Genomic DNA, 13115 nt, shown 5'->3' with positions numbered 1-13115 from the left:
CCCTGCTCTCTGCACAAATATAAGTGCAGCACAGTGATGATGTCATCATTACTTTACACGTAATATATGAGTTTGAAAAGTGACTTGGTGCACACCTTTGTGGTCATTGGGACATATATGCAAATTAAAGTGTTTGTGTTTAGCTTTAGAATAGGGTCACACTTGAAGCTCTGTAAGCTGCATTATGCATGGAAACGGCAGCTCATTCATTTGAATGGGCTGCTGTGCTTCTGAAAATGCAGGGAAAAGGTCCCGCTTAATTTTTGAAAACATGGCCCTCAGAGAAACCACAGTGGGGGGAAATTTTCCAGTACGTGTGGTTGCCATTAGGATTAATGATGCCCCCATGCATCTTCTGCTTTTCTGTGCGGGTGGTTGCGGCTGCAGGAACAGGTGCAGACCCGCAGCAGAAACCATTGGCACAAGTGTGAACCTAGCCTTAAAGCCTAACTCCATGTTATTTGTCACTTTAAATAGTTTGTTTTGACCAAGCTGGTCCAAATGAACTATTTGCTTCACTAACAGATGAAGCAGCTGTGAGTGCTGTATAAAGCATGATGTAGCATCAGCTACACACAGTATGCAGCGCTGTGTTCCAGAAGTAGGATGGGAATTTCCCATCCTGTTCCCACAAAAGAATTGGGTTGAGTTGAGCACTGTTCAGTCAGTCATTCACAGGCTTCCTCTGGCTGAGGTGAAGACCAAGACATCAACCACCTGCTAGTTTATCCCTTTCATCACTAAGCCAATTTCTGACATTTGTTGCTTGCAAGTCAAAATCCGTATTTTTTTTAACTATAAAATTACTTAGAACCCCAAACAATATAAATATATATAAAAATTGGGGTTATCAGACTCAACCGGTAGGTGCGTTTTCCAGTGAGTACGCCAGTACAAAACTGTATTTTTAAAAGGGCCTGGTAGCCCGCTTTTATTTAAAAGCACGGAAAAGTTCACAAAGACATCAGTACACACGCAGGGGGGTTCCACCATTACTGTATCTTGCACATTCAATACTTTAGCCTCCTGGCTTACATTCTTGCCATCCGGCTGATTCAGGCCTTTAGCCTAGGCCTTAGGTCTGCTCCTCAGACCCAAAAGAGTTTCCCAGAGTTAAGCTCTCTCCTAGCTTACTCCTGATCAGGATCAGCTCCTTGCTGCTCTGTCACCAAGTACATCTGCCTCCTGCAGACATGCATGCTCTGGTGCCCCTGCAGCCTTTGACTCCTCTTTTTTTTTCTAGCAGAGAATCTAAAGAATTAAATGCAGATCGTTGCAAAATAATGTCACACTGTATTTGCGCAGTGGTCTTTCAAACGCAATTTTTTTTTAGGAAAAAATACACTTTCATGAATTAAAAAAAAAAAAACTAAACAGTAAAGTTAGCCCAATTTTTTGTATAATGTGAAAGATGATGTTACTCCGAGTAAATAGACATGTCATGCTTTGAAACTGCGCACAGTCGTGGAATGGCGACAAACTACGGTGCCTCAAAATCTCCACAGGCGGTGCTTTAAAAAAAATTAAAAATAACGGTTACCAGGTTAGAGTTACAAAGGAGGTCTAGTGCTAGAATTATTGCTCTCGCTCTGACAATCATGGCAATACCTCACATGTGATTTGAACACAGTTCAAGTAGCCCCCGTCTCTGCGAGCTCGCGGGGACAGGGGGCGCTTTAAAAAATGTTTTTTTTTTTTTACTTTTTTTTTATTTTTTTACATTGATCACATTTTAAATTTTTTTTTTAAAGTGACACTTTTATTGCTGTCACAAGCAATGTAAACATCCCTTGTGACAGTAATAGGTTTTGACAGGTACTCTTTATGGAGGGATCGGGGGGGGGGGGGGGTCTAAAAGACCCCAAATCCCTCCTTTGCACATCAAAATATTCTCAGATGGCCAAAATCGGCGATTCTGAATACTGTAATTTTTTTTAAACTGCGCCATTTGCAGCTGAATAAACCGGAAGTGACGTGACGTCGTTTCCGTGTTTACACAAAGGGGACTGGAAGGAAGCCATTTCCGGCTTCCTTCCAGTCTTACTCTAGCTGGCGAAAGTGCCGGATCGTGTCTCACGGTGGGATGGAAGGCCCGGGAAGAGCGGCGGGAGGGGGAACGTCCCCTCTCGCTCCTCCGGGATTCTCAACCACTGCTTCTTTCAAAAAAAAGATTCCCTTTTTGTCATCCTAGAAGGTCTCATGAAAAGCTACAACAGGTTCTTGTTCCATTATTTCAAGGTGGCTCAGGCAGACACAGACCATCATTCAAGCTTAGAGTCTCAAGGAGCAGGTTTCAAACTTTCCTGTCAAGGCACACTCTTCTAGATCTGTGAATGCTTCCTCTGCATCAAGTGTTTATTTCCCAGATTGACAAGACTGTCATCTGGTCTTCTGTACACATGCTCTGTAGGTTGTACTAAGTAGATGTTATCTAATGCCGGTTTTAGGCATAAAAAGGTCCCTCAGAGAGACATTTAAGCTGCAGGTAGTCTCCAATTCTCTGTTGTTTTCTTGGGCCTGTTGGCATGTGCTGCATTGCCAAGCCCTCAGTTGGGCTCAAAGAATGAGAAAGAAAATAGGATTGTAGTGCTCGCTGTAAAATCTGTTCTTGGAGTCCATTGTGGGACACAAGTCCCACCCCTCTGTCTTTACAATTATGTTCTCAGTACTGCTTTTCTACTAAAATTGAGGCATGCTGATAGTAAGAGGGGTTATCCTTGGCTAACTTACAGTTTGCCAGTATCCAATTTGGTAGGCGGAGGTATTACCTGAAGGTGAAAAACTTCCTGTGTCCCTCAATGGAGAAAAGGAGTTTATGGCAAGTACAAAAAAAAAATCCTATTTCCCTTGTCTCCTGTACAACTCCGATAAGCCATGTACCCCTTTCAGTAAATATTGTCTACAAGCTACTTTCCATTGCCCATATACAACTCCCACAAGCCAAGTTCTACTTATTTTTGTGCAGTTCCTACAAGCTACTTTTCAGGTCTTCATGTTCCTTTATGCTTTTACAGTAATTACAAGCTTCCCCGCCCCTCCAATCCTTTGTACAATTGCTACCTTGTAAGTCACATAGAAATGTGCAGGTTTCCTGGTATCTGTTTCACCAGCCCTTTCTTTTGTTTGTATACTTCCTGCTGGGGCTATATGCTGTACAGCCGTGACATCATTCTCTGCTGCATTCACAGCAAAGTTCACCTGCAGTCCTTAAAACTGTTTAAGTAGCAGATGGTAAGGTGAGGAGAGAGTGCTGTACAATAGTTTGGTAACCCCATCCGACCTGTTCCAATCCCATTTTAGGTCAGAGTAAACTGGTTTTCAACAGCAATTGAGATTTTACAGTATATACTAAAGCAGTGCATACAGTACATGGAGAATTACAATCATATATAAAATAGTCATGTAAACTTGTACTGCAAGCAAAAGAGGATGTTGCAAGACTGCCTGTTAAGAGATTTGACGGACAGGAAATTCTCAGACAAATTCTGTTCATTTTTAGTGATAGCACAGTGCTGAACCAGGGATTATTGTCTCACACAAAGAAACATCAAGATAGTAAATGTGTGTGTCAGATGATTGGGGAATATTGGGGTGTGTTGACTATTCAGTATCAAATCCTCGGATTCCCAGTGTAAGGTGTGTTTTTATTCCAAGTGTAAGGTCAGCTTTGCAAAAAAACTAAATAAAAATAGATGTACCCCTTACTACTACTGCTGCCTCATTAAAGTATCCAAAATGGGAAAAAAAAAAAAAAAGATGTTTTGCCTAAAGTTCTAGAGTAAGGTAGGGTTAAAATCCCTGTAAGGTTTATTTTTGCAATCTTTGTCCCACTGGGGAGATTTACCCTCACTTCCTGTCCCATAGCCAAAACAGGAAGTGAGAGGAAATCCTTGCCAAATCTCTTGGGAACCCCCAGGTCATCAGAACTAGTGTCCCCATTGGATTTCCAATGAGCCTAAGTTCTTTCACACTGGAGCGGTGCGCTTGTAGGACGGGGAAAAAAGTCCTGTAAGCAGCATCTTTGGGGAGGTGGGAGAGTGCTGTACACACCGCTCCTCCACCTCCCCTGCCATTGAAATCAATGGGCAGCGCTGCCGAAGGGCCTGCAAAAAAGTTTTGCCTTTAGTTATACTTTAATGCCAAAATATACTGCACCACCCCTAAGCGATGGTTAGTAATTAGGACTACAAGCAGTACAACTAAATTCCAAAATAAATTCAAATTTTAAGTGTACAAATTTAAAACTTTATTTTTTTTATTTTTTTTTTTTAAACATTGCTAAATCTTAAAATATTTAAATAATGCCAAATGCAATTTTATGCCCATATATTTTAATAAAAATCAAATTAATCTCTCAAATGATGCTTAATAATCCCATGCATGATATGGAAACATGTACAAATACATACACTGAAACCCAAATGAACACTTATGGTCCAAAATAAAAAATGTATATATTAAAAAAAAAAGGTTAAAATTATGAAGAAAAGCAGCTTGCTCATTGTTGGATATAACACATATACACCTAAGGCCCCTTTCACACTGGCATCCGCCAGCAGGTCCATCTGCTAAGCAGGGGATTGGTCTGCTGATCCCTGCTGAGCAGGTAGATGACAGGTCCCTGTTTGCTCCGCTGATGCAGAGAGGACACGGACACAGCCTGCTGTCCTCTATGGGCAGTCAGATGGAAACGGACCGCCTGTCCATTTCCATCCGATCCGCCGGACAGATGGGGAAACGGATTCCCTATCCATGTGTTTTTAGCAGATAGGATTGGATGTCGGCAGGTGTCAGTGGACACATGTGTGCGAACATCCACTGCTTCATAGAGAGCAATGGATGGTCTGATCGGGTCTGCTTGAAAAACTAACAGGGGACCCCATCGATCCATCAGTATAAAAGGGGCCTAAGACTAAATGAATACAAGTGCTGCACTGATATCTAAAAAAAACAAAAACACAATGTGCATCAAGTGATTGTGAACAATAAAAATTAGTAATTCGATAACTTGCAATAGAAATGACAAACACAGTGTTCAAAACAATCTTGATTGCTCACGCAGATACTGCTGATCAGTAAGGCAAGCCAAAGATGATACATTTTTTCGCTCAAATCGCCCATAAACACAGTCAGTGCTGAAAAGGGAATCCTTCCCACGGCGCTATTGTGTTCTGCCAGTGGGGGGCCTTCCCTGTCGGCAGAACATAATGATCACCGCTTGCCTCTATGGCCACTGGCAGTGCTCACATGCAAAAAATCTGACAGGCCGGTTGTACTGAAGTCGATTGATGGATCTACTTCCGTACAACCAGCCTGCCCATAGATGGATCGAACTTCAGACAGTCCCTGCTGAACCAGCCAAGATTTGATCCAGCAATTAGCTTCCCTACACAGACTCACACAGAAAAGCTCTACTTTCAGTGCATTTAAGGGTCTTATTTTAGCTGAAGCACCCAGTACAGGTGCATGGGGTAAGTCTGCTGGAACCCAAGATTTAGTTCAAATCCATAGACAATCCTGCGAAAACAAGATCAGTTGGGAGGTGTGTGGTCCGCAGAGGGGAATTGTGAGAAGTGTGGGAACCCCAGGTCCATACAAGCAGTATTAATATTGTTATATCTAACAAGCACAGTTTGACCACTCAAAATGGGGGTCATGCACTTCCAGTAAGCCTTCACGTTTGGCACGTGTGAAGTGAGATTGTGTAGTCAAGTGGATCACCTGGAAGATTCTCCCCTGTGACGAATGGAGTCACAAGGACTTTTCCTGATTGTTCAACACTGTGTTTGACACAGGAGTCATTTACTAAAAGCTGGAGAGTGCAAAATCAGGCTCACTTCTGCAAAGAAACCAATCAGCTTCTAACCTTAACTTGTTCAATTTGGCAAAAGCACCTGGAAGCGGACTTGTTTCTATGCAGAAGTGAACCTGGCAACTGTATTGTTGTTTTTGTTAATTTGTCTAAAGTTCAGCTTTAAAGCGTCATTTCCTGCTAGATTACTATGTAACTAACAACAAAACCTTGGCTGGTTGGCAACGATGGCTGAAAATGTATGCAAAGTGCATGCAAAACGATATATTGACATAACAAGGAAATTAGAAATACGAGGACAATTCAACCTTACAGAAAGACATCTTTCAATTACAAAACTTTGAAATCCATACTTTATTTTTTCACTTGTTTGTAAAGAGCCATGCCACTCTTTTCAGATAAAGCTCATGCCTCCTGCTGACTGGAGAGCTCTACTTCTGACTTAGCAGGAAGCAAGTCGGACCTCTACGAAGACCACAGGTTTCACATTGGGAGCATGGGTCCTTCTCTACACCATACTGGAAGGGACAGGCTAGTCTACTCTGGGTACAAGGCTAGGCTGTGTCTGCTTTCTAAATAAATTGAAACTGTCAAAATTTTGATGCATCTGAAATATATTTAGCAGATTTAAAATGATTCAACAGGGCTTTAACGTGATTGTTATTTTTAAAGAAAACAAAAAGAGCCTTTACAAATATGTTATACTTACCTGCTTCATTGCAGTGGATTTGCACAGACCAGCCTGGATCCTCCTCTTCTTGGGTCCCTCTTCTGTGATCCTGGCCCCTCCCTCCTGTTCAGTCCCCCACAGTAAGCAGCTTGCTATGGGGGCACCCAAGTTGAGTCACAGATCCCTGTGTCCATTCAGACATAGAGCCCCGCCCCCCTCCCCTGATTGGCTAGCTGACTTTGACAGTAGCAGGGGCAAATGGCACCTCTGCGGTGTCTCAGCCAATCAGGAAGGAGAATTTCGGAGGGCTGAGACATTCATGGACATCGCTGGAACTAGATGGGCCTCAGGTTAGTATTAGGGGGGCTGGAGCACACAGAAGGCTTTTTATCGTAACGCATAGAACGCATTAAGATAAAAAACCTTATGCCTTTACAACCCCTTTAAACTTAAAAACAGTTGGGGATAAAATGGTGCCCTTTTACTCATCTTAGAAAATGGAAGGACACAGCAAGTTTTTTTTAGTTTTGCTTTTGCTAATTGTGCTGAGCATATCTTCCATCTTCACAAACAAAGCCTTTCCAATGCACAGAACTAATCAAAAGACTGGGAATTACTATATTGTGATTAGAAAAAACATAACAGATAGCACATAATCACTTTGATCTTTACCTGTCCACTGGGTGGCACATAGCAATAATGTCTAATGAATATACAGGCACATACCTGTAAGATTATTCATTCAACCTACTTTACTGGCTTCACTTGGGTCATTTACACTTGCACTATGAACAATGATTCGTAATGTTTAAAACGTGGAGAGAAAAAAGGTGCAAATGAATGCAGAATTTATGTACCTGTAAGTCCAACCTACTGCCATTATGTATTTTCATGGCTTGTTCACACCACAGCGTAAGCAGAGACATACATGTATGTGCATGTACAAACATGCAACCTGCTCTAATTCTTTTCATAGCACACCAATGCAGTGCACATTAAAAGGTGCCACTTCCGGTTGTTGCATATCATTGCCGGATATTTTCAGACAGCAAGTAAATACAGATTGCCGACTATCTAGTGAGAGCAGTGTATACAAAGAATCCACTATAAAAAGCTTATGTGCATAATGTGCGTGTTTACCATTTAGATGAGTCATATTTTTTAAATACATGTATGTATTGTGTTCAAGAGTAAGATATGATCAGGTGCAGAGTAATTCAAGTCCTATATTTGACCTGCACAGGGAAGTGCATGTTAATTTAATGTAAATCATCCAATGAAGGGAAACACACAATAAACAAACACCACAGGGTTAAACTAATCAATGTATATAAAAGGAACAGCGTAGAAAATATTACCTGAATAATAATGCTCTGCTAATACATAACAACTTAAAAAAAAAAAAAAAAAAAAAAAAAAAACACGTCAACTGCGTTTATGCAAGAACACAGTATTCAGTCTAAGTGCCGGTTCACACTAGACGCTGCACGACTTGCAGGTCGCCTCACCGAGGCGACCTGCACACGACTGCCGGGGCGACTTGCAAGACGACTTCTGTATAGAAGTCTATGCAAGTCGCCCCCAAAGTAGTACAGGAACCTTTCTTCTAAGTCGGAGCGACGGATTAGAACGGTTCCATTGTACAGAACGGGAGGCGACTTGTCAGGCGGCTAGGTCGCCTGACAAGTCGCCCCCGTGTGAACCGAGCCTTAAAGTGACTGTAAAGTCTTGTTTAAAAAATAAAAATAAAAAACAAATAAGTCATACTTTCCTGCTCTGTTGCAGTGGTTTTGCACAGGGCAGCCTGGATCCTCATCTTCTGGGATCCCTCTTGGGCTCTCCTGGCCCACCCTGTCAAGTGCCCCCATGGCAAGCAGCTCACTATGAGTCACAGCTGTCACAGCTCCCTGTGACTATTTAGACACGGAGCCCTGGTTCGGACCCACCCCCCTCTCTCTCTCTTCTGATTAGCTGACTTTGACTGACAGCAGCAGAAGCCAATGGCGCTGCTGCTGTATCTCAGCCAATCAGGAGGGAGAGTCTTAGATGGCCAAGGCACTCATGGACATCGCTGCACAGAGAGGCTCAGGTAAGTATTGTGGGGTGCTGGGGCAGCTGCTGCACATAGAAGGCTTTTTATCTTAATGCATTAAGATAAAAAAAACCTTCTGTCTTTACAATGACTTTAAATTATAAATGTCCAGGCCTACCTATGAAAATTATTATTGGTCTCCTACTTAGCTTAAACCCAAGTCAGCCATACAAGGATTGAAATTTGGCTGGTTTAACAGGGACCAAATCACATTTCAATCCCTTTATGGGATTTGTGTACAACCAGCCTGTTGGTGTTGACTTTAGCCAGCAACATTGATCATTATGTTCTGCAGGTGGGGAGGGCCCCTCATACAGAATACAATAGCTCAGTAGGAAGGATTCCCCCATCTACACTGAATGTGTGGATGGGGGAACTGTTTTTTTTTTTTTTTCGTTCAACCGTCTTCTGTCAGCATGTCAGTAAATGTGCATGGAGCAGGACCCAAATGGCTTAGTGCTGCCCTTTCCTCTTTTGTACAAGAGGGGATTAGAAGAGGCTGATTAAAACATATTAAAGCGAAGTTCCGGCCACATTTTCTTTTTTAATTTTTTTTTTATTAATTTTTTATTGATCCTAGCATAATGCATTATTAAATTAAATAACGATCATACGAGGTTAATAGTGGATGTCGCTAAAATAAAGATTTATTACTTACAAGTTTGTCCCTCCTGTTGTGGCCGTTGCCATCATGATTGTGGGCATGTGAAGCCCAATCGATAACTCTTCCGGGATAAGCGTTGGAGAGGTGCATGCGGGGTAACCCGCATGCGCCTCTCGATCTTGCGCATGTGCGATTCACCAGCAGCCGTAGTGATTTTTCATCACAGACTCCTGGGAAATAACGCACAGGCGAGGGAGGAATTGACGAGGAGCTCCACGGACCAGGAAGTGGCATATTAGGAGGACTACAGAGCAACAGGGCGTTTCTGGTAAGTCTAAATCATTTTTTTCCTCCAAATGTTTCTTTATAGGTTTAAAGAAGTCTGATTATGGAAAAAAAAAATTTCAGGGTGGAACTCCGCTTTATGGGAATATGAAGAAAGAAGGAAGGAAGGAAGAAAGGAAAGAAAAGAAAAGAAAGGAAAGGAAAGAGAGGACAGCTGCAGCAACAAACCCAGCTGCCCCCCACCACCTCTGAGAGCAAGAACTGAGCAATCAAAACACCACTGATCACTCAGTTCTCATTCTTCAGACTGCAAAGAGCGGGTGACTGTCAGTCACTGGCTCTCTGCTTTGCCCCTCCAGCTCTTACTGGAGCGCTGGGCTGTGGAGGGGGCGGGTGCGGATAGTTTAGTCTCTCAACGGCTTGCTGAGCCAGCTGCCGATCCACGCATCCGAGTGGATGCTGACTGTAACGTCGGGATCTTTCCTAAGCTTGGACCAGCTGGGTGACGTCAGCCAACATTGGGCTTTAGCCCGCTGTCTGCTGAAAAAGGGTCACAGGAGTGAATGACAAACTGCACTCCTGTGATCCATAGGAGAAGCATAGCCAAAATAGCTTTGGCTATACTTCTTTTAAACTGGAGCAGATGTGCATGGCAACCAGTGGAATTCTAGCTTTCATTTGAAAGCTTAACAGAACAAGCTGAAGTTAGAAGCTTATTGGTTGCCATGCACAGCTGCTCCAGTTTTAGTAAATTCCCACAATGTCCATATGACAACTGTATGTAACATATAAAAAAGAGATCTAATGAACACATTGCTAGATTAAATAGCGTTTTTTAGATCTGTCTGGAGCTCATCTTTAAAAATAATCAACATGCCTTCACAGATGTTTTATATTTGTTGCGCACAAATCATTATGGCTTCTTTTGTGAAATTCCTGCTGTAAAACTGTACATTAGCATCACTGTCCATGCTGCCAGTGGCAAGAGGCATAGTAATCAGTTAGGCCCCATATTTACAGCTGGCTGTCCAATACATACCACTTGTAGGACACACATAACACTTCACTCTCCAATTTAGCTTTGGCTACTATTTTATTTTACTAGGTGAAGCATCTCAAAGTTTATTGTAAAATGGTTAACACTTACTGGATCTCGGGTTGGTAAAAGATCCTTCTTCTCTTGTAACTCTTCTTCCTCATCCGTACTGTACTCTTCCATGGTTTCCCCACTGGCAAAGTGGATAATTCTACGCGGAATTTTCTTCTTCTTCCTTACATCTCCTAGTTCAACACTCTCAAACTCACGGTCCCCACTGGACATGACCTGGACACATAAAACACATAAAAAAAAAAAAAAAAAAACTTATCCCACCTAAAAGTAATGTTTAAGTCACAAGTTTAGTCTGGTAAAGAGTGAACCCGTGACTTCCTTAATGGCCACTATTTTTTTGTTTCTATATAAGTAATATAAATAACAAAAAAAAAAAAATGGGTTTGCTTACATTAACCTTTCTTTTTTTTACCCAAAAAAAAAAAAAAAAAAAAAAAAAAAAAAAAAAACACTCCTACAATCATTGGTGGGCATTGGCACTTAAACCCCCACCCACCTTCGATCATCCTTTCTGCTGTTTACATTCTGAGCTCCCATTCCTCTGTTCTGAATAGGCTGAATGTTTCTCAACTCTACTAGTGGCTACACTCATGATGGTCACAATTTTGGGATTGGTTCACAGCGGCGATCACAAGGTACAGAGTCACTCTGATTAGCTCTGTACATCCTGACTGTGAATTGAGATGTCCAAAGACAGATGGATGCGAGCCATGCACAGGCTCACTGGCAGCCTGAGTGTGTTTTCTGAAGCACCCTTTATAAATAGCACCCCAGAAATACACATCCACCTTCCATAAGTTCTTACAATACAGGGGTATATCGATGGTTAGACAGTTACACCCATGGGTTTAACACTGGTCATACACTATACAATATGATTGTAAAATCTCTGTAACATCCCTTTTAAGCTTGGTACACACGATAGGATTTTCCAACAACAAATGTTCAACGTGAGCTTGTTGTCGGAAATTCCGACCGTGTGTAGGCCCCATCGGACATTTTCCGACGGAATTTCCGACAAACAACATTTGAGATCCGGATCTCAAATTTTCTGTCAACAAAATCTGTTGTCGGAAATTCCGAACGTGTGTACACAATTCCGAAGCAAAAAAGTTCCATGCGTACTCGGAATCAAGCAGAAGAGCCGCACTGGCTACTGAACTTCATTCTTCTCGGCTCGTCGTACGTGTTGTACGTCACCGCGTTCTTGATGTTCGGAATTTCCGACAACATATGTGTCACTGTGTGTATGCAAGACAAGTTTGAGCCAACATCCGTCGGAAATAAATCCAGAATTTTGTTGTCAGAATGTCTGATCGTGTGTACAGGGCATATTAGTTTCAGCTCCCAGCGGGCTGAACAAAAAAAAAAAAAAAAAAAAACTGTCAGCTCGAGTCGGAGCCACTGTTCTCACTGTGTGAAGTATTTATTATCTGTTAGGATGAGCCTGGGTTTGGACCAAACCTGTCAGGAAGCTCTCACTGCCACCTAATCAACCAACTGTGGCTGGAAAATTCCCCACCCTGCTGCCACATGTACACAGGGGGAAGGGTGGGGGGCAAAGATACTAATGACATCATTGATCTAATCAGATCAATGATGTCATGAGTTTGGATGTGAACCCAAATGTGTGCGAGCCTGCCAGGAAGCTGTCACCTGTACTGGCCAATCATCTGCAGCCGGCCATTCCCCAATTCCCCACCATGCAGCTGCATGTATACCAGCATCCATCCCCCTCTTTGTATACATACAACTGTGGGCAGGGAGTGCTCTGGCAGCATTTGATTGAGCAGAAAGTGACAGGTTCTCTTTGAAGCCAAGTTCAGACAGGAGACAGGTGTACACAATCCCACCTCTCTGAATGGTGGAAGGAGGAAATGAAGAGATTGGAATCCCCAGACTAAGAACACGTGACATCAGGGCATGCTGGGAGTTGTAGTCCTACGGCAGCTGTGTACCCACAAGCCAGGTCCTCTTCTCCCAGTCTGTGGCAGAGTGAAGGGAGCTCTATGGCTGGCTGTAGGCACACTCCCTATATAAATCTGTATACATCCCCACACAGCTCTGCTGACATATGACAGCCGGTCACAGCACATGTCACCGCACCGCTCACCTCCCCGGTGGCCATACTTCAGCACCCCAACACCGGCTGCCTGGCAACGACACCGAGCCCCGCTGCTCCCTGTGCTTCAAACAGGCACTCCGTACTCTCCAGGCCTCGATGTGTACACGCACAGCAGACGCTCCCTCACTTGCATTCCTATTGGACGGCTCTCCCTCACTTGCATTCCTATTGGACGGCGCTCCCTCCGTTGCATTCCAATTGGACGGCCGCCTTAATGGTAAATCAGGTGAAGAGGCTACAACCTCTAGGTGGCGCTGCTGTCTGAAAATCTGCAGACCGACATTTGCAAACTAAGCAGCAGAAGGCGCTGCTGAGCAGTCTGATATCAGATTCTCTTCAATGGGAGCAGCAGCTGTATCTAGCTGGGTGCAGTGTGTGTGTGAGGGTGGAGCCTTACTGGGGAGCCTGAGAGAGCT

General features: G+C 43.1%; 1 protein-coding gene across 1 annotated transcript in view; it reads right to left on the bottom strand.

Annotated features, from left to right (window-relative positions):
- The window catches only part of FAM177A1 (family with sequence similarity 177 member A1), a 39429-nt gene extending 26573 nt beyond the window's left edge, over window positions 1-12856 (bottom strand). Inside the window, exons 1-2 of the mRNA XM_073610657.1 lie at window positions 12688-12856; window positions 10611-10787 (exon numbers count right to left, since the gene is read on the bottom strand). Coding sequence (XP_073466758.1) covers window positions 10611-10787; window positions 12688-12702 — 192 coding nt within the window. The 5' untranslated portion in view covers window positions 12703-12856. The remainder of the gene's footprint in view (window positions 1-10610; window positions 10788-12687) is intronic.
- Window positions 12857-13115: the final 259 nt, after the last annotated feature.

Source organism: Aquarana catesbeiana, linkage group LG13, assembly GCF_042186555.1.
Source record: "Aquarana catesbeiana isolate 2022-GZ linkage group LG13, ASM4218655v1, whole genome shotgun sequence".
NCBI lineage: Eukaryota > Metazoa > Chordata > Amphibia > Anura > Ranidae > Aquarana > Aquarana catesbeiana.
Note: the sequence above shows the minus strand (reverse complement) of the source record. Positions and strands in the feature narration are given on the sequence as shown.